At 40.2% G+C, this 21773-nt stretch overlaps 1 protein-coding gene and 1 long non-coding RNA gene across 3 annotated transcripts in view; one reads left to right on the top strand and one right to left on the bottom strand.

Moving 5' to 3' along the window:
- Positions 1 to 21773, bottom strand: part of LOC138742323 (uncharacterized) — a 196726-nt gene that overhangs the window by 78758 nt on the left and 96195 nt on the right. Inside the window, exon 4 of one of the 2 annotated variants that reach the window (XR_011344057.1) lies at positions 14891 to 15071. The exons of the other annotated variant lie outside the window; for it this stretch is intronic. This is a non-coding gene — a long non-coding RNA (uncharacterized lncRNA). Of the gene's footprint in view, positions 1 to 14890; positions 15072 to 21773 lie in introns of those variants that run through there. 2 annotated transcript variants of the gene reach the window in all.
- The window catches only part of LOC138742321 (ephrin type-A receptor 3-like), a 337908-nt gene that overhangs the window by 310884 nt on the left and 5251 nt on the right, over positions 1 to 21773 (top strand). The window contains exons 12-13 of the mRNA XM_069896585.1: positions 17201 to 17262; positions 20880 to 21089. Coding sequence (XP_069752686.1) covers positions 17201 to 17262; positions 20880 to 21089 — 272 coding nt within the window. The remainder of the gene's footprint in view (positions 1 to 17200; positions 17263 to 20879; positions 21090 to 21773) is intronic.

The following is a 21773-nucleotide window of genomic DNA, read 5'->3' as shown; positions in this document are numbered from 1 at the left end:
GCAAAGCTCTTCATCAAGATAAGAAAAAAATATCAGCAGGCACCCAAACAAAATGATATGGGGCGGGAGGGAAGGTTGGGGGAGGAGCATGGTCCTAAAGGCAAGAGGTAATAGGTGGATAAGGGAAAGTGGGCACACCAGCAAGCTGGGGAAGGAGGGGCAGCTCTGTGATTGGAGAGGGAAGGGGCTGGAGAGCTAGAGGAAAGAAGACAAAGGGAAGGGAGGGATAACAGAAAGTAGGCCAGTAGAAACTGGAAAAGTCAATGCTAATACCATCCGGTATGAGAGGGCCCAAATGCAAAATCAAATGCTGTTCCTTCAATTTACGGGTGGTCTTGGTGAGATAGTTCATTAAACCATTGACAGTCATGTCAGCATGGGAGTGGAGTGCAGAATTGAAATGATTGGCCACTGGGAGATCCCTGTCACTGATGCGGACAGAGAGAAAGAGCTCAGCGAAGTGATCTCCCAGTCTGAGCTCAGTCTCTCCGATGTAGAGAAGCCATAAAAGGAGCACCGGGTGAAGAATCCTGTGGATACACGTGAATTGTTGCTACACTTGAAAGGCCTGTTTGGAGCCCCGAATAGTGGTGGGGGGGGGGGGGGGGTGGGAAGCTGAAAGTGTGGCACTTCATGTCGTCATGGGGGAAGGTACCTGGGGTGGGGGGGAGGGGTCAATTGGGGGGGGAGGGATAAGTGGAGGAGGGAGTCATGGAGGGAGTGGTCCCTACAAAAGACAGAGAGGCGAGAAGAGGAGAAGATGTGTCTAGTAAGGGGATCATGTTGTAGGTAGTGAAAATTACAGAATGACCATAGGCTTCATGCTCTTCTGAATTTACCAGAGAGGGAATTATGAACCAAATATTGCAGTGCTTGCAATAGAAGATCCTACTGGTCAGTCTTCATAGACTTTTTCCTATTTCTAGGTGATAAGTTGGACAGCAGATGAGCATCCTGTACTATCTTGAAAAGATGCCAGTTTCCATTACCAATTATTTTTTGCAGCAAGGCTCAACCATTTTAAAGCATTGATAGTCCCTCAAAATACAATAGATAGCTATGGAAGCCATAAAAAAGCCAATGAAATAGTATTGCCATATAAAAATAGATCACTGTCCATTGTTGCCACACTAGCTCCTTGAAAGGGGTGGTTTCACTGCAGCTCTGTTATTTCATGTATTTACCCAAACTTCATTTTGAATGTCATCACTGAATCTGATCCTTTCAACCAGTACTTTCCAAACACAGAAAAACCCCTGGCACTGAGCACCTCTGGGGATTGGGAGATGCCAGATAAATGAATTTTCCAGTTGCTTGAGACTTCTTGTTGCGCGAACTAACAGCATGCACAACATGAACAACCCATGCCCTAGCAGGTTATTTGCATCATGTACAGCATCTCTCTCTCTCTCTCTTTCTCTTTGTGCCTCTTACCTGGGGATTGGTAGCAAGTGTCAGCTTTGGGCAAGTAGTAACAATGAGTCTGAAAATTACATTATGTGTTCATGGCCATATTCCATTTTGACTGTCCATTGTGGTTAATGTGAGTGCCCTGGCCTCTCTTTCTGCTTTTTTCTGTGGTTCATTAATTCACTTCAGTCTGAGAGACCATTATATGCTTAGTTGATGCTACCTTGCCAATAATGGCCATGTTTCAAGAAGTAATCAACTGAGCAAAAAGCACATTTGGAAGCCCCTTGTCTGCAAGTAAAAGGGGTAGAAGTGGAGAACAGTTAAGTAACTGAACTATTTATCCAGTGATCCCCAAAGTAGGCATTGCTGCCCCCCTGTGGGCGGTGGAAAGATTCAAGGGGGCGGTGAGGAAAAAGGGGGAGTTCCGAACCTTCAGTCTGCTACAAATATTACTGAAGAAGCCAGTGCAGTAATTTTCTGGCCAGACTCAGGGTGGCAGTAGTGAGCAATATAAACAGTGAAAAGGCATTCTCACAAGAGCTGGTCTCGGTGGCTACCATGTTGTGCTGGCGTCACTACCCCCTCTCGGTGTTGCCATCACTAGCCCCCCGCTCAGCCCCGCCACCAACTCCCCTCTCAGGGCCTCCATTAACCCGCCCCCCCTCAGTGCCACCACTACCCATACTCTCAGCGCCATCCATCACTAACCCCCCCTCAGTGCCACCACTACCCCTACTCTCAGCACCGCCACTAACCTCTCCTCTCAGAACCGCCTTTAAACCCCTCTCTCAGTGCCGTCACTAACCCCCCCAACAGTGCCACCATTACCCTCCCTCTCAGCACCGCTACTAACCCCTCCTCTCAGCATCGCCACTAGTCTCCACCCCAGCATGGTTGTATTGGGTGGGGAGGTGGGGTGCTCAGGATGTGGCCTGGAAGCCAAGGGGTAATAACCTGACAAAGTTTGGGAGCCACTGATCTAGAGCCACATTTCAAATTAAAGTTATGGAATAAAAAAGATGGCATTAATAACATTTTGGTGAATCTGCTGATTTTTGTTAAAAAAACACCTGATGTAACAACATTCCTTGGAATCATCCTTGCCCAGTCCACCACATATACAACTCTAAACCAATACTTGATTCTTAATTGCCCGCTGAAATGTCCCAAAAGACTGTCTTTTGAGGGAAAAAAAATGAAGCAAAATTTCTTCAGCCAGAGGATGGTGAATCTATGGAATCTGTTGCCTCCAACGGCTGAGGAGACCAAATCATTGGGTGTATTTAAAGCAGAGGTTGAGAGGTCCTTGATTAGTGTCAAAGGTTATGGAAGAACGCAGGAGAATGGGACTGAGAGGAAAAATACATCAGCTATGATTTGAATGGTGGAGCAGACGATAAGCTGAATGGCTGAATTCTGCTCCTATATTTTATGGTCTATGATGTTTGGAGCATTTAGAGGAGGCAATAAATGCTGATTGAACCAGGAATGTCCATGCCCATTAACGAATGAAAAGAACACAGTCTTTTAAAATCTCTGCACTTAATGAGTGGTCTTCTTGAAAAATACAAAGAGCAAAATCTTGCCAATTTCTATCTTGTACAATGTTTGTGACTCAAATATGTTCACACTGTGCTTCCCAGGCTGAAGCTCCTGTCCATAGTGAAGGAGAATTCCAGTTATCCAAATTTGCCCATCATGATAGATAGCCTGCCTGGAATTTCTATAAGTTTTGAAGAGCAAGTCAACTAAATTATCCAAAAACATTGCAAAGTATATGCAGGAGGCGGGCTCCACCTGGGGAACGGAGGCCAAAGACATTCCTTCAGAACACAGGCACCAACAATTTCAAGGAATTAAGACAAGGAGATGAATGGAGAGCGAACAGCTGGATATTGGGTGGGGGAGGGCGTGGGCATAGAGACCACTTTCTGAAGGGACTCCTTTTTTACCCTCTTTCTCCTTTTTGTTTGCAAAATAGCATCTGCAGATGGCAGCCTTTGAATGGCATGCAAAAGAAAGCTTTGCACGATCTCAGTACGTGCCAATAATTAAGTCTAGGAATTTTGTATGGAGATAGAGTTTCCTAAATTCTTTGATTGGTTGAATAAAATCTTGCCAGTCACTGAGCCCACCCACAAAACTGTCCAAATTCAAATCAAATTTATCTCATTTGTGAGTTTCCACTAATCATGTTGATTTATTGAAGCATCTGGATCTTTTTCTTTGGCACGGTGACCCTTTTATAGATAGTTTAAAAATTTTATGTGTTACATTTATAGTTAAATGGTACAATAAAGCAACATTGCTGGACATGATTCTGGAAAATGAACTGAACCACATGAAACATTGATTAGAACATCTAAAAAAACAATGTAACACAAGATTTAAATTAGGTATGGAACAATTATAAAAACACTAGTGTTAAAAAAATCTATTAACTGTGTCATCTTAGAAATTATTAGAGATCTGCCTTTATAATGTGCTCCAGCTTCTCAGAAGACAGATTGAATGTTCTATGGTGGACAATCTTGATCGCTATTCGACTTCCACTCTGTATGAACAATTTTCCACTGAAAGGGAGAGTATTATTTAGACAATTTCAGTCACACCTTCAAGTGAGATTCTCACCAAAGGCAAATTTTGCAACAGAGATGGTGATGGCCTACTGCTTCTAATACCAAGTGGCAGCATTCATCTGGAAAGGACATGTAGTTTATTTTCAATATAATTTGGGAATTATATTGGAAGGATAGCCCATGTTAGAAAAGTACCAACGTCAGAGCTTTAAGAGGTGGTTCTAGTCTTAATCCAATCAGAAACACTAAATTACATTAGCGTCAATTTTCAGGTCTAAATTGCTGTTTGTTTCCTGTGTAGAAATAACATTTGTTCAATTTTTGATGTGGATCAGTAGTTTATTTAAAGTGACATAATCATATCCCATTGAGATTACTCGGTGAGCTTCTGAGCCACAAAGATCGTATTTCTGGTCCCCAATCAGAAGAGCTAGCCGATCTCACCAGACAAGGAGCAGTTTTCCTGCATATCTTGGATCTGGGCTGAAAAATCGGCCAGACACATAGATTGTTTGATCTGTTTCCAACATTGGGTGAGACCAGGGTTTGGGCTCAGCTGTGATGCTCCTTTTTATAGTCAGGAACAGTCTGGTGACACTGTAAATGTTTATATTTTGATAATGGCGACTTGGGCAAGATGCAACTGCTAGCTGAACTGCGGTAAATGAATAGGAGTTGTGAGAGAAAATAAAAAAAATAATCTCACTGGTGTTAATCTACACTCGATATACTAAACAAATGAATTGTGAAGAAAATTCGACTCATTTTTTGGAACACCGATAAGTATTAAAAGTTATCAAAAAAAATGAGACAGACATCTGAACCTGATTAATACAACTTTTTTGCTTTGGTTAGCTCTATTCTGTGGCATCTGTTTACTGTACTATAAAACTGACACAGCCACAGTTTTGCAGTGTAGAAAACAAAGATGCAAAGGTTTATACTGATATCCTGTCAGGTTTTTTTTCTGATTACAACTTTGCACTACACAGTATTTGCTGCTGATGGTACTTGTACACCTGTCTGTCATTGACCAATGACAATAATTGTACTTGCACTAGGTACTGCTCTCTCTCTTTCTGTCCTCCACTTTCACCTCCTTTGATAATCCGATGAGGAGGATTCAGTTCCTGTGATGTTGCATAATGAGACCACGTTGAGAAGTCACATTGCTTCAGCTTGACTGTCCAGTGGTTCTCAACCTTTTTCTTTCCACTCACATATCACTTTAAGTAATCCCTATTCCATAAGTGCTCTGTGATTAGTAATGGTTTGCTTAAGATGGTATGTGGGTGAAAAGAAAAGGTTTGAAAACCATTGTTTTAATCGTACCTAATTGACTCATTATGTGTACAGTTTCACAACTCCAAAAGAAATGAGCCAATAACAATTCTTCTCAAGCAAAATATTTCAGTAACAATTGGGTCTAGAGCAGTGATTCTCAACTTTCCCTTCCCACTCACATACCACATGAAGCAATCCCTTACCAATCACAGAGCATCGATGGCATAGGGATTACTTAAAGTGGTACGTGAGTGGAAAGAAAAAGGTTGAGAACCACTGCTAAAGTCGGTTTGAGGTTGTTCTTTTCTAACAATATCACTTTGTTTCAGATCTAATGTCCACTTTTTTTTCCTTTTTCCTTTTTTTCTAACAATATCACTTTGTTTCAGATCTAATGTCCACTTTTTTTTTCCTTTTTAAATTTGTACAAAATAGTTTGAAGCCCATAGGATAGATAAAGTACAGGGTTGGTAGGTTAATTAGGTTATCGTGGCCATCCCTTGAGGTTGATGCGCCATCAATAAAAAGATTTAAGTTATGTAAACTAATAGGCTTTTATTCACGTTTATGCTGGTTGAGTGTCCTGAACTGGGGAGGGGCTGTGGAACAGTCACCTTTATTCAGGAGTCTGTGGGAGGAGCCCCACAGGTACAATCAGCCAATGGGTGTGTCCAGACAGATAAATAACTGAACAGTGGTTTACCACATTCACCCCTTGTTTTTAAAAAAGTCAAACGGGGTGATGTGCAACAGAAATGATCATAAATTAAGTCTTTCTAGTGGTTGGGAGGAAATTTTGGAGGTTGGTGTCATGGTCCTGCAGGTCATGGCCACAAATGGTGACATTGTCCAGATACGGGAAGACCGAAACCCCATTGGTGACACCAAAGGGAACCCTCAGGAAATAGTAGAGAAGGCCATCTGCCTTGAAGCCAGTATAGTGGTGATGGAAAGCTGGTTAATAGAGAAAACCCAATATTACACCATTTTGTTTACCATATCAGATATGCGGGGAAGAGGGTTAACATCCAGCTGCATGCATCTATTAATAGTCTGACTGTAGTCATTGACCATCTTTCTTTTCTCTCTATTCCAAGGGCTGGTGCTGGCTTCAATGATCCCCTCATTGAGTAGTCGCTGCACCTCCAACCTAATAAAGGCTCTGTCCCTGCCTCTGTACCATCTACGTTTGGTGGCAACAGGTTTGCAGTCAGGGGCGAACAGAGGTGGAGAGGTGATCTTGAGGGTTGAGAATTTGCAGGCTGTACGCCATAGGCAATCCTCGTGATGCTGGCTGGAAATGATAGAGGTAGCTGGGGAGCTTTGCTAGTGGAGCGCAGTGGGCGATTTAAGAACTGCTGGCTGTAGACGGTGAGGAGGGGGTGGGGCCCATTGTACTGCATCATCTCGCTTTTAAGATGGTATTGGAAGTCCCAGTAGCATAGCAGCGCATAACTGTGACATCACCAGGAATTTAAAATCTTTGTAGTCAGTGCCCTGCATGGTCAGGGTTACTACACAGTAGCCATATGGAACTTCGAGGCCAAGGAGAATTTTTGACTCACTGGCCTAACCCTAAGGAAGTAGCGCTGGACCATGTCTGGGTGGATGAAGCTCTCCATGCTCCCACTATCAAACAGACAGCTCATCACGTGGCTGTTTACCTGGCTGTCCATCATTAATCTGGCAAGTTGGTGAGGATTACCTTGATCCAGCATGATGGAGGTCAATGTCTGTAGCTGTGGTGAAGAGCTTGTGTGTTTTGTTGCAAGATGGTGGCATCCAAGATGGCAACCCACACAGCTCGCATGCGGCACTGCTGCGTTTCGAAGATGGAGGCATCCAAGATGGTGGCCACATGGTCTGCATGCGGCGCTGCTGGATTGGGGTGTCTTGGACTTGCACACTTTTGTGTAAAGCCCTTTCTTCCTGCAGTTGGAGCAGACTGTGTCTTTTGCTGGGCAACGTTTCCTTGGTTGCTTGCCCATTCCAAAGAGGTAGTGCTTCAGGTGCTCATGGAGTACAGGAGCTGTGGTTGGATTGCTGGTGGGAAGTGGAGTTAGCAGAGTTAGGTGCTTGCAGAGTACAGTGGCCGTGGTCAGATTGCTGGTGGTATGTGGCGGTGGAGGTGCATCCCGAGATGGCAGCACCTAGGGAAACCACGAGGCGGCTGTGTTGTTAGCCGACTAAACTTCCCTATTCCAGAAGGCCACCTCCAGCGTACCTGCCAGTTTGACTGCCCTCTGCAAATTGAACACATCTTTCATCAACAGTCTCTGGCAGATGTAGTTGGACCTGATGCCTGTGACATAGGCACCTCTAATTAGGTCCTCAGTGTTCTTCACGCCTATCACGACCTTGCAAGAGGTCATAGGGCCTGGAGGTATTCAGCACTCGATTCTCTGTTTCACCAGCTTTATGCTGAGGTATAAATGAGCTTACTATTGATAAAAGTTTGTCTATTCCAGTTTTCACAACCTTAGAATATCCTAAGGTGCTTTACAATTAATAAAATACTTGACGTGCAGCCCCACATGGGTAATACATCAGCAACTTCGTGGACAGCGATGTTCATTGCCATATTCAACAAAGGGCGACACTATGATTGCAGCACTTGGTCGACGTGCCCAACTTGGTTGGATCCTGAACAAGATGTATCTGTGGAGTTGGTGTATTCTCCTCATGGCTGCATGGAAGTGCTCCAGTTACCTCCCACATTGTAAAGATGTGCTGGTAGGTTAATTGGCCACTGTAAATTGGCCCTTAGTGCAGATAAAAAGCAAAAGAGCTCAACAAAATCTGGAAAGGTGATGGACATGAGAGAAAGTCAATGACAAGGCAGGAGAGATTGAGGAGGATAAATGAGACTGGTAGGGTTGCCCAGCTGAAAGCTGGCATGAACTTGATGGATGAAAAGACATCATTCTGTGCAAGCAAATAAATAACTTTTGGGGGGATTTGCCTGAGACATAAATATCATTCCCACGAATAAGAGCATTACCGATTGAAAACTCTGGCCACAAGTCCAGGAAAGCTCTCTCGTATTGCTCTCAGCTTTTCATGCGTTAACCATAATTGGACATGAATGGGCATCGTACTTGCCCCATTACATGGTAGCAGCTCAGGTGTCCTGCTAATGTAAAAATAACATATTTGGAATAAATGGCAGCATAATGATTTCATCCAAGTCGATTGGACTAGATGAGAGAAATAACAAGTGGCCCCAGGCGGGACCCACTCCCTCCACCTACCCAAACAGTCATTAAACTCTGAAAGATACCAACTTAAGGTCACTCACTCATACATTGGTCATTATTTTTATCTGCAATCATCCTCACCTTGGTGTCTGTGGGAACTTGATGTCCACCACAGAGTTTCCCACAATACAATGGTGATTACATTACAAAAAGTACTTTATTGCCAGTGCAATAAATAATATAATTTAAGCCCATGCAGAAGCAGGTGAATAATAATGAACAATGCATAGTTAGCACAATTTAATCAGTGAATTAAATCATTTTGAAATGTTAAATCCATATCATAATGTTATATTAGCATTACAGTACCATCTACTCTATCAGCAGTTTGAATGAATCACCTCTGCTGTAGAAATAATGAATACATCCAGGAAATCTCTCTCTCTCTCTCTGTGCTGTCCTGTGGTGCATATGATAGTGACTGATGAAAAAGTCAATTGAATTTCCAGCAAGTCTGAAGCACAGTCACCTTTGAGCAAGGAGTTATTCCCGTCACAGAGGTCGCTGAGACTGATTTGCCAAAAGCATTCCTTAGGATGAACTTGCAGTGATTGCCTGTCCTTATACCTTCTCCAAGATGCCAGATCAATCTAACAGCTCCCCACTTAGAGCTCCATTTGTATTGAAGGTAGCAGCCAAGCCTCAAACATGCATAAATTCAATCGGCTATTTCATCAATCAGTGTGATAACTGTGTCACGGACTGTAACCTCAGGCATTGAACCTTTCAATCTTTACCAGCTTTGCAAAGGAGCTGGACAAGAGGCTAATGGATACTTAATTTATAGGGGAAGCTGTATTTTTGGTTCCCTTTTCTAAAGGAGATGGAATATTCCTTCCTTAGTGCCGATAATTCACTTACGTGGCGCATACTCAACGTGATGAGAGCCTAAAATTCAGAGTCCTCTTGTCTGTTTTGTGCTCATTGACCACCCTGATTTCTGACACAAAGCCAGCATTATTGCACTCAGATTCAAGAAATGAGAGCAATTTGTCATGCCTGACAGTCTATATTTACTAGGGCAATAGCCAGATAACCATTTCTTGTAAATTTAGCTGTAACTCTGTACTTAGATTCATGCACCTGCTGTCTTTCCTGTCTTTATAAAGATATATCAGTGATGATATATCAGCGCAGACACATTCTGATTCATTCCCATCTTAGATTTTATTATGTTGCAAAACAAGAATAAGCTTGATGATGCAGAAATCACCAAATTGTTTTAACCCAACACTGATAATGGAAGGAAATGCTTTCATGTGCAATGAACTACTCAATGTCAGAGACATGCCCAAGAATTTTTTTTAAATCCTTTTATTTTCATCCCATCTGTACTGTTACAAAAATTCAGAGAATAGAATCAAATCAACACCAACAATTCAACCACTCACATTCTTAAAAGGTATCTTTTCCTGTCAGACTTCCCAATTTTTGTTTTTCAATCCAATTCTAAGTTAAAATCATTTCCACCACCCTTTGGTTTACTGGAATCCAAATCATAACGCCACATTAAAATACAACTTATCCTTGTAATTTGACCCAATATTTTAAACCATCATTGTTTGGTTAACACTTTCCGAGTAGAATAGATTCCTGATTTGTAGCATCCAGAACAAGCAGGAGTATCTTCAGGGTTAATCCAGCGCTCAGGAAAATGAAAGTGCTGTTTATCCTCGTCATGTCACCACTCATTTGGTATTTATTGTTAAGCAAAGACAGCAGTACATTAAGATTTAAAATACAATATCTGGGAGGGCATTAGGGGAGGTACTCTATCAATGTTTCCCATCTTTCACTTTAATTGCAATAGCAGGGCTGATTTATTTATTTTTGTTGAAGCATTATATAATTGGTAATATTATTTATTACTTTAAAATCGGAATCTGTTTTCATTGTTGGAAAAATATTAATCTTAAGATAATGGATTTCACTTTTAATCTGCCTGATAGAATATGTAATACTCACTGATAGAAAAGGAATGCTTAAAATGTATTTTCACCATCTTGTACAAAACCTGAAATGCTTTATTTCCAGCAATGAAAAAAATTCTGTCTCCGAAATGCCAGATTTCTCACAATTCGAGTAATAAACCCAAGACTTTGGTAACTATAAAATGGAAGACTTGCATTTATTTTATCCCTTCACGACATTAATAGGCTGCTTTTTACAGGGTTTCAGGTGTGGGTGAATATGTGTAAGCGTTTCTCTTAACTGTATTTCACAGAAAATTATTGGGGATAGGGTGGTGTAGGGAGGGTGGAGTTTAACCATGTCCTTGCTTAACCATTCCCCCTCCCTGCATGATTTGTTTTCATTTGGAAATGTAGCACTACAATAATTTAGGAAAGACTCATGGAAAATATCAGGAAAAGGCCACTCAGGCCTTCAAATCTGCTTCACCATTCAAAGATCACGATTTCAGTAGCCTTCTCCAGCTTTCTCTCCAGACCTCTTGATCCCTTAAGTCAGTTGGGCCACATCCAACTCATTTTTGAATAGATTCAACAGATTGGACTCAACAACTTCCTGTGGACGGCTGTTCCACAAGTTCACAATGCACAGAGTGAAAACGTTCCTCCTCATATCAGTTCTCCTTTATTACTTGTGTAACCCCTGAAACCCCTTGTTCTGGACTTCACCAACATTGGAAATAATCTTCATGTATCTATCCTGTCAGAATTTTGTGCCTCAATGAAGTCCCCTCTCATCTTCAAATTCCAATGAGTTTAACCCCAGTCTTTCTTCATCCGTCAATTCTGCTGTCCCAGGAATCATTCTGTTGAAACTTCGCTGCACTTCGTCAGTAGCAAGAATGGCCTTCAAGAAACTGAAACTGTGCACAATTCTATTGACTATAGAATCAGAATGAAGACACTTCTTGGTGACACTGCACAAATATAAATCATTTTTCCTCAAATGCAGTAAGAGAATCTAATTTGTAGACCTGGTTTAAATATTCACATAATTCCCAGACAAATCTAAGCAAAGCCATTTGCTAAAGCAAGCAACTTTTCCATAAAGTCAAGAATTGACTCAAATGACAAGAAAACCTTTTATTGAATTGAATTGTTTATTGCTACTTGTACTGAGATATAGTGGAAAGCTTTGTTTTGAGCATTATCCAAGCAAGACAACACCTAATTATGTACAACTGGTGTAATTACAAATAAATTTCATGGATAAACATTGATCTCTAAAGGATAATATTCATCAAAAAAGTGTAGGGAAGATTTTAATCATGCATTGAGTAGCATAACATTAAAAACGTATCAAAATCCATCATTACATTATTTTAAAACAAAAATATTAAAGCTGCCTCTTTCAAATTTGCCATGTATTTGCATGAAGATCACAACACTTTAAACATTTTGATTGGTAGAGTTTTCATATTTCACCAAACTGAAGTGAATGCTATTCATTCACCAAGATTGATTTAACGATGTTTAAAGTTCTCGGTGTCTCCTTTCGGCTACTGTTATTCTGATTGGCTTGCACAGCATGGTGGTAGATTGCATGAGGACTTACTGTGTTGTGCCACGCAATGTTGAGATGTACATAGCTACACAAGTAATGATAAATTCCAACCTTCTGTTGTCAAGTGAAGAAAAAGTATTTCAAGGGGGACAGCAGAGATCGGGCACAGTAGTGGTGGTCAGAGGGTGCAGAGAAACAAAGTGATGCAGGTTAACTGGAAAATCTGTCCACTAGAAAGACTAGAAAGAAATGTGTTACATTTCTTGATTTGAAGGTTGATCAAAAGAGAGGAAATCGTTTAAAAAGAGGAAGGGGCTTCTTAGTCAAACCTGTTTGTAGTCGCCAATTAAACTCAGATTATGTTGAAATATATAGCCACACTAAGGCAAAAATGTAAACAAAAAAATTTCACCTTTACTGTTCCCGATCTCTGCTATCCTTGATTTTACAGAATCAAGTTATGCAATCAACTGAATTTTAAAATTTTCTCTTATTTCCTTCAGACAGACGTGGCCCCGGGAAGAACCCAGGGCCACAATGTGCGGTCAAAGTGATCGACTGAAATTTTGATTAAATTGTAGCCACTCCATATAAAATCGTGCAATCATAAACAGGCAGACTAAAGGGTCTCTCACGTCATTCACTGAGCTCCACTTTTCTGTACAATCTGTGGGCCACCTTGATTCCTGTAGTATCCAGAAACTGGCACTGTGTCCTTGATTCTGCTATTAATTTCAATGCTTACGATTAAGCTAGGTGCGAGCTGTATTAAGTTTGGCTTCCACCGGTTTACTTTTATCAATGCCATATTTGATATATAGTAAGGACTAAAACAGTGCTCACAACCATCTGATAACAAAGCAAATCTGACTGTTTAAATAAGAGGTTTGATTTTACAAGCACAGATGTTCAGCAGGGAGCCTTGCTTCCAAATGCATGTATTTAGAAATTATAGATCCAATCTCCTGAAACAAAATCAAGAGAAGGAGCTAAATAATTCCTACTTCTAACAAATAAAACACCCACTTATTGCATTAACCCCAAAGTGTCTCCAAAAAAAATCCATAAGAGATTTGCTCGATTATTGATTCCAGTACAACCTCCTCTGACCTTGAGATGGCTTCTTGAAGCAATACCTTTTCCCAATACACTGTTAGTAGAAAAGCACTGGGCTATTTAATAACCCTATAAATATTTACAGCATTTTAGAAACCTTGATTTATTTATTTTATGTTCCTTCCACACTTCACAAATGCAAAATGAGGAAAGAGAGGATTGGGTATCCAAGGACAGAGTGTGGCACAGATAAATCAGCCATTTCACAACAGCCTGCAGCAGATCAAAGATGCCTGAAGAATACCTAAGTGTTGATCATTTTCTTACACTTGTGGATGATCTGTTGACATGGTGTACACTCAGCATGAAGTCTCTTGGATATTTTAATGATTTGCAAACGCAGGTGCACTGTGGCCTTTGCATAGCAGCTGACATATTGAAATGATATAATTGTTCTCATCTGAGCCATCCTTCACGGTTTGCACCTCTGATTGGACCAATCCATCAAGCCCATCTTCTACAGACTCGCAAATAACTTAGACAAGAGCTCATTAACATTCATGATTTTATGGACATAAGAATTCTCAGTAGGTTGCTAAGTCTAATTACCTGCTGACATTTATTGAAAGCTTTGATTAGTGTACATTATAATGAATAGAAAGCATGTGGTGGACGGCAGGAAAGAAAGCCAAGTTGCATGCTGATGTCTTAGTTAAACATTGCCACAGAATGAATGCATGAGCTTTAAGTATTTGCTTTTTTTTGTCTGGATGCAAGGCAAGCGGCAAGTAATAAAAGGCAGGAAAGATTGGTGGAGAATTCACCGTTTCATCTGTCTTGGTAGTGGCGACATGATGACAACGGTTCACCCAAAGCCATCGCCGGAGGATCCAGAAGAGAACTGTGCGATTAACTAATCAACGTGTAGTTGCTTCACAAATGCAGATTATGATTCAAAAATTACCTCCCTCAATTAAACAGCACAATCAAAGCAGTTGCGGATAGCTTTTATTCAAACAAATGGAAATATTTTCCAAACTCCTTCGGTTGTGCTCCAAAGAGGGTTTTTAAGTCTGAGTCAACCAATTGGGAAATAACCACTTCATTGGATGCTTATTAAAAGAAAAATGCTGCACTCATTCAGTAAGACTGTCTTAAAAATTTCACACTCATTTTGTAGTCAAGTAATATCATCCTTGCAAAAAGCCAAATGCCAGTCCTTCTAATTAACAGCTGGGTGGAGAAAAGCTGTGAGAATATAAAGTAAAATGTATCCATAGTTGTTGTTTTTCCATTTGGCAAGTGCAGTTAACATGGTGGCCAAGTTAACTGTCCAAGTTGTTCATCGAGGTGCTAGTTCAGTGATAATGCAATCAAATCCATCCAGTGGAATCGTCCCTCTGGCACCACTTTAAGGAGCACCAACTAATCAGTCTTCATAGCATTCCATGGGGACTATCCTTTCAAAGGTTCTTCTATCATGAGATGGCATGGGGAACAATCTCCTGCTGTTCAAAGTTTCCATAGCATGTTAGGCAAGAGACACAAGCTATCCGTTCTCTGGTCTTAAATGTTTTTTTTCCAGTTATATGCAGTCAATATTTTGGTTCATCAGTTTATATTTGAACTAATATTAAATTAGAAACACAAACCAAATCAGCACTTACTTTTTCTGACTCTTAAAGCAGCTATTTCTCAAAATAGATCAACTAGTATAGAAATATTGATTGAAGCACAATCCCTTTAGTAGAGCTTGGTGCCTCTGTAACATAATTTAATACTGCCACATTACATCGAGTCTCTCAGAATCTTTAATATTGAGCTGTAATTGATAACAATTTGGGACCAGTAAGAAAATGTTCAGTGACAAACAAAAGACTTCTGTAAAATGGGAATGTGACTGTTTTTGACATTCATTTTTTAGAGTATTTGCCCAAAATGTCCACTTTCTTGGCCTGACATTGTGTTCTTAAGACGAGGCTTAAGGCAGCCATCCATTGCATCGCATCTAGGCAGATTAAAACGAGAAATAACACCAATATAAAACGTCAAATTAAGTAAGTCAACAAAAAGATTAATCCCATTCCCTTTGTCATCTAGGGATCAGTTGAAACACTCCCACATCAAAACTGAACTAAACCTAGGGTGACATCCCACCTCAGCAGATTGAAACAAAGACACATCCATTCACACAGTAAGTCAGAAAAGATGTTTGAAGTGTTGGGGAGTTAGTGAGAGTGAAGTCAGTTGCAATTATATTACAACCATCATCACTTCAACAGATTATTTATTTATCTGTTTTCTGAGTTATTGCTGCCAGAAGGTAATTGTCAAAGGGTAAGCAAATGCAACAACTAGTCTTCATCTCAAGTGTTTCATTGGTTGTAGACCACCTGTTCGGCTCCAAATCATGGGTCCTTTACCGGCATCACCTACGGCTTCTAGAACGCTTCCACCAGTGTTGTCTCCGCTCCATCCTCAACATTCATTGGAGCAACTTCATCTCCAACATCGAAGTACTCGAGATGGCAGAGGCCGACAGCATCGAATCCACGCTGCTGAAGATCAAACTGAGCTGGGTAGGTCACGTCTCCAGAATGGAGGACCATCGCCTTCCCAAGATCATGTTATATGGCGAGCTCTCCACTGGCCACCGAGACAGAGGTGCACCCAAGAAAAGGTACAAGGACTGCCTAAAGAAAGCTCTTGGTGCCTGCCACATTGACCACTGCCAGTGGGCTGATATCGCCTCAAACCGTGCATCTTGGTGCCTCACAGTTCAGCGGGCAGCAACCTCCTTTGAAGAAGACCGCAGAGCCCACCTCACTGTCAAAAGACAAAGGAGGAAAAACCCAACACCCAACCCCAACCCACCAATTTTCCCTTGCAACCGCTGCAACCGTGTCTGCCTGTCCTGCAAAGGACTTGTCAGCCACAAACGAGCCTGCAGCTGATGTGGACATTACCCCTCCATAAATCTTCATCTGCGAAGCCAAGCCAAAGAAGAGACCATATATGGACAACCTCCAAATGAGAATCTTCTTCAGTTGCTTTGCAGAGTGTACACAGTATACATTTTTTTTATAAAGGAAAATAATCATAAACAAGATAAAAATTCCATGAAAATTTGCTGCTAATTTGCACAAGGCATAGTTGTAGTTTACAGTAGTTCTAGCAGAGATCCAAGGCGAGTAATGTACAGTACAAAGTGCAATCGAAATATATAACATTCTGGATTTTACCGCCAAAATCGTCCCACAAGGATGCAATTATGTCTGCCATATGTTGAACAACCATTGCACAAAATACTGCTCACAGCATTACAAAGCATCACAAGTATCCAAATTATAATTAACATGAATATTAACTTTTTTTTTCTTTCCACAGATGGTGTCTGATATGCTGATTATTTCAAGCACTTTCTTTCAGATTTGTGTTTCTTTATTATTGTCATGTAATAGTACAGAACATGTACTATTACGCGAAGTTGCCCACCTTACATAAAGACTTTACTGATTCCATTCCATGGTGATGGACATTGCTTCAGCAATCTTATGCCAAATGAAATAAATAAGTAAATATTTAATGACTGGTGTTGCAACATTTCAGACAGTGTTCAGTTGAAATATTTAATACTACAAATTGAGCATCAATACATTTTGATATTAAATATCAGCAAGACCCAAATTAAGGCGAGTCAAGTTTAATAAGTAGGAATGCAACATCAGAGGATCTCCGCTGTCGGATATTTAAACAGGATTTAATTTCTAATGCATAAATGATTTTAATGACACTCCATGGTGTCATTTTCCTTCGGGCTATGGTCATTATTAAAGCAATGTTTTATATGAGTTTCAAAGCAGGAGTGGATGAGGATTTAAACATTCAATGAGCCAGTATCTGAGAAAAAAAATAATTTTGTACTCCCAATCAGCCCACATTTAGAATGAAATCCTGTAGTTGCTTCCAGCCTCGTCTCTAAATAACTCCCTACTTATATTCATGCATTCTGTATACAATATGGCAATTCTTCACAATGTAGCATTTGATTATGCTATCTCACTGACAACAGCAAAATGAGCTTGAACTTTCATTTTGTACTGCTTGATATTCACTGCTGTTTTCTGCTTCCTTCAGGCAAACCTGTAATGATAATAACTGAATTCATGGAGAACGGATCTCTCGACTCCTTTCTGAGGGTAGGGCCTGCTTCATAATTAATGCTATGACACTTGTTATTATTGAAGAGAAAATTATTCACCCAAAGGATGGTTGGATTTTGCCTCAGTAATTAAAACAAATGATGGTGAATTGTTATAGCAGGATACATTTTCTGTTAAATTTACAAGTCAAGGAGGTGGCATGAATATACATAAAAATCTACCCTCACTTTCCAGAATTCTGCATGCCTTTGGCTTAGAGTGGTGCCCCCATTAAATATGGTTTCCCCATTGTTAACAGCTACAAAATCAGCCACGTTTAGGATTCCTCCAGGTCGCTACAACAGTCCAACAGAAACGATTAATGCTCAGAAATAATGTGTGCATTTCCTTTGCAATCATTCCTCTCCTACCCCCACTTCTCATCTTGTTACCTCCTGCCTATTATTTGCCAGCGTCTTTCATATAAAGACAAGAATTGTTTAAAATTTCACACAAAAGCCTTTGTGATTAAATATCTGGATATCTTCTGGCAATCCACATTAAGTAATCTGCAACAACTAAATGCTGCATGGAAAATTGATTTCTTCTTGAGAAGATAAACTGATTACAGAGGACATGAGTGAGATATAAGCACTGGAATCCTTGATTGAAGCCAATGACAAGAGTAAAATCCAAGGTTACCCTCAAATCAAGGTCTCACTCTTCAGCAATTTTCTATTGCTTGAATCTATGTAAATTATCACTCTAAACAAACCTGAATTTTTAACCATCAGGATAGGAGTCAAATACCCTTTTGGAATCCAGCTCAATTTAAACGCAAGAGAGTCCCAGGGCGAAGAGACAAACAGCATTTGGTGCTTGGTTTGCAATAAGGGAGAGGGCAATAAGGTGTGGGATGGTTTTGGTCATATCCTTCCTTTGAAATTCCCTCCCCTTATTTGGGGGAGGGGGAGGTCTTTGCAATTTAAATATAGAGCTAACCTCCAATAATATGGTATCGGTTCAGAAATCCTGACGGTTCAGCATCTGGCTCTGGTTAGTCTGAGCAATGAGCCGGGGCTCTAGAGTGGGAGCGAAGTCTGGGATGATGCCCGAAATAGGGATCAGTAGATTTGTGGCCAGAGATGTCATATGGAGTGCTAGTTTGTTTTGACAATGTGAAACTTAGCATATTCTATTTATTGCTCCCTCTAAATACACCAGAGCTTATTTCCTGCCTCCATTAAACTTAATGGGTTCACTAAAAAATACATTATGCCATTGGAGAAAATGTTAAATAAAAGCATGTTGGAGTATAATTGAAGTAGCATCTAATAATCTAGAAAGCAGCTGATCTGGCACCAAAATCCTGTAGATGTAAATATTTATTTGCAAATTTGCAACAATACAGCCAGCCATGAAACCGATGTCACCCAATTAACTTACCAAGCCCATACGTTTTTTGGTGGAGGAGAGGAAACTGAGAACCCAAAGAAACCCCACACAGGTCATAAAAGACACACAAACTCCTCACAGACAGCACTGGATTTGAACACATGTCACCAGTGCTGCAATAGTGTTGCACTAACCACGGTCAGAGATTCACTTTACTTGGTATTAATTGTTGTGAGAACATTGACACTTTCTCTATGTTAGACATAGAGAAAACAAGGTTAACTAAGATGTAAAGGGCAGCAAGCAATTTGAAAAAATGGAACTCGATTCCTACATTAATCTTAAATAACTCAAGATAATGTCCTTTTGAAATTTAATCAGTATCATTCAATACTATTTCTCATGCAAAACTTTACATAACAAGCTGAGCAATGATTATAGATTCTGTAATCTACTCATGAATGAAAATTGGCCAATGGTTCCTCACTTGAAATTAGTGCGTATATTTTCATGCAGCTAGACTCGTATTTCTGCTTAATATTTGCTTTTTGTTTTAAACTTGACCTCTCACTTCTCTGGTCACATCCAGTGGCAAGAAAAATAATAGTATTCTTGTGTGAAGGGTTCCATCATGCAAACAACTACTGTTTAAATGGATTCAGCCGGTGGAGTTTGGGACCGGATTTGGGGTTTCAGGGCAAATGCCTCATTACCATAACTCATTTAAGCAAACATACCAAGAGTCAATCACTTCAGCTAAGTATTGTTAGGTAGGAGTTCCCAATAGTTCCAGCTATGACAGTTCATGTTTAATAATTTTGCATATTTAAAAGATTCATGGACCGGTGGTGTTTAAAAAGTTTTTCAAATTGGAACATATAATTTGTCAGAAGAATGTGGAATTATAAACTAGTAATCTGTAATTACTTGAAAGATTGTTTCAAAGCTAATTCTTAGATCAGAGAGTAGGTAGCCTCACCCCACCCCCTTTTATTGAATGCAACTACCTGGTTTCTGCATTATCTGTGCAACTAATCCAGGTCAGAGGTAGTGCAGGTGACCTGCTGCTTGCACATTCTACAGATATTCATGAACAACAAACCAACAGCAAGTGGTTACCAGACTGTGCACCTCCTCATTGAAATGTTAAAATCCAATTTTTTTTCCATTCCTCACAGTGTGGATTTCCTTGATCTTTCCTGGTTGGAATACATGTACTGTGTATAGTGCACTTTTTAATATATTTTTATTTATTAGAGATACAGCACGGTAACTGATCCAAGAGCCTGCACTGCCCAAGTACGGGCATGTGGTCAATTAATCTACCAACCTTGTTCAGCTTTCAAATGTGGAAGGAAACCCACTCAGACACGAGGAGAACATACAAGCTCCTAACAGAGTGCGAGATTCAAACACAGGTCACTGGCACCAACCGCTACATTCACCATTGTATGAGAAGCAAATCAGATCTCGAAAACTGCATTAAGGCTACCTGCCACATCATAAACAGGCATGCATATCTGCCAATATCTTACAATTGCATTCACCTCGATACTTTGGAAGTGAACAATAACTCAAAGTGTTCCTGAAAGACACCTGAAATGAGAGGCCCTTAAGAGCTACAGCCCAACATTTATCTCCAGAATATACCTCTGTCTAAAGAGATTTGAAGTCAAGAAACTTTATGGATAGAATGTTCAGTTCCTTTACAGATATCAGAGCCTCGACTTGCAAGGATGGAATACAGAGACTGAGTATACACCAGAGATCCATGAGTCAGTGTAATGTCCAGATCACTTAAAGAAAATTGGCACCGGTATGAGTTAAGGCATCTACAATAATCAAATATACTTTTTCAACCAATTCCCAGCCAACTGAACATCCAAGATAACATACTTTTTTTTTCAGTTTAATTTCTCTTGAATGGTTTCTTCTTCAAAATGAAACAATGTGAAGTTCAAGAATCCTACAACAAATGAACTTTGTGTGCCCAAGTTTTGAAGTTTATTATTGAAGAAGCTCACATATCCCAAGAGTGTTGTGTTATAGTTTTGAGGGAGTTTTGTAATCTATTCCAGTTCATACCTCCGCTACAAATAATGTTATGTCAGGGTTGATCCAAACTGAGAGAACCACTGTAGTTTCAGAGACTCAACATTTATTTTACAAAGCATGTGTATATTTGACTATTCTGCTTTGTGTATAGGTCTATTCCTTTCTGACTGATTGGTATTTGAAAAAAAGCTACACATATTTGATGTTTTATACTTGTGTTGCAGAAACACGATGGACAATTCACAGTCATTCAGCTGGTCGGAATGCTCAGAGGAATTGCCTCTGGAATGAAATATCTTTCAGATATGAATTATATACATCGGGACCTTGCAGCAAGAAATATTCTAGTGAACAGCAATTTTGTCTGCAAAGTCTCCGATTTTGGATTGTCCCGAGTGCTGGAGGATGACCCCGATGCAGCCTATACAACTAGGGTGAGTGGATGGATCACACAGCATTGCCTGGCATTTTGAAAGTTTATAGCTGATTTAGGTTACTGTACAGTGTAAGAAGCAGCTGAGTTTAGGACCATCTGTTCAACCCATCATTAAAATTCCTCCGTTGTATCCTCATGTCCCAAATCACCTGGAAATACACATCCACCACTTTGTTATTTCTGCTCTTGCTCATTCTTTCTACTTCCCATTAACTTAAGGTAAATCATGAGCCTTGGATTTTCTTGAGTAAGTGAAAATCAAAATTAGGTCCCAGTCAAGAAATGCTCTAAATTTTCAGCTGTTCATAACTACTTGCATTTGGTTTTGAAGTGCAAAGGGTGAAAAAAAAAGAATCGAGTAAGCTTGGGTTGCAACAAAGCAGCAGAGGGTTATAAGGCCATAAAGACATAGGAGCAGAAATAGACATTTCAGTCCATGGAGACTGCCCCACCATTTAATCGTGAGCTGATCCATTTTCCCACTCAGCCCCACTGCCAGATTCTCTCCATATAATCTTTAATGCCTTGGCTAATCAAGAATGTCTGCCTTAAATACACCCAATAATTTGGCCTCCACAACTCCCTGTGGCAACAAATTCCATAGATTTACCACCAACTGGAAAAAGAAATCTTTATCTTTGCATTCCAGGATGATCTTGGTGGAGCAATTAGTTTTGTTGAC

Source organism: Narcine bancroftii, chromosome 9, assembly GCF_036971445.1.
Source record: "Narcine bancroftii isolate sNarBan1 chromosome 9, sNarBan1.hap1, whole genome shotgun sequence".
Taxonomy (NCBI): Eukaryota; Metazoa; Chordata; class Chondrichthyes; order Torpediniformes; family Narcinidae; genus Narcine; species Narcine bancroftii.
Note: the sequence above shows the minus strand (reverse complement) of the source record. Positions and strands in the feature narration are given on the sequence as shown.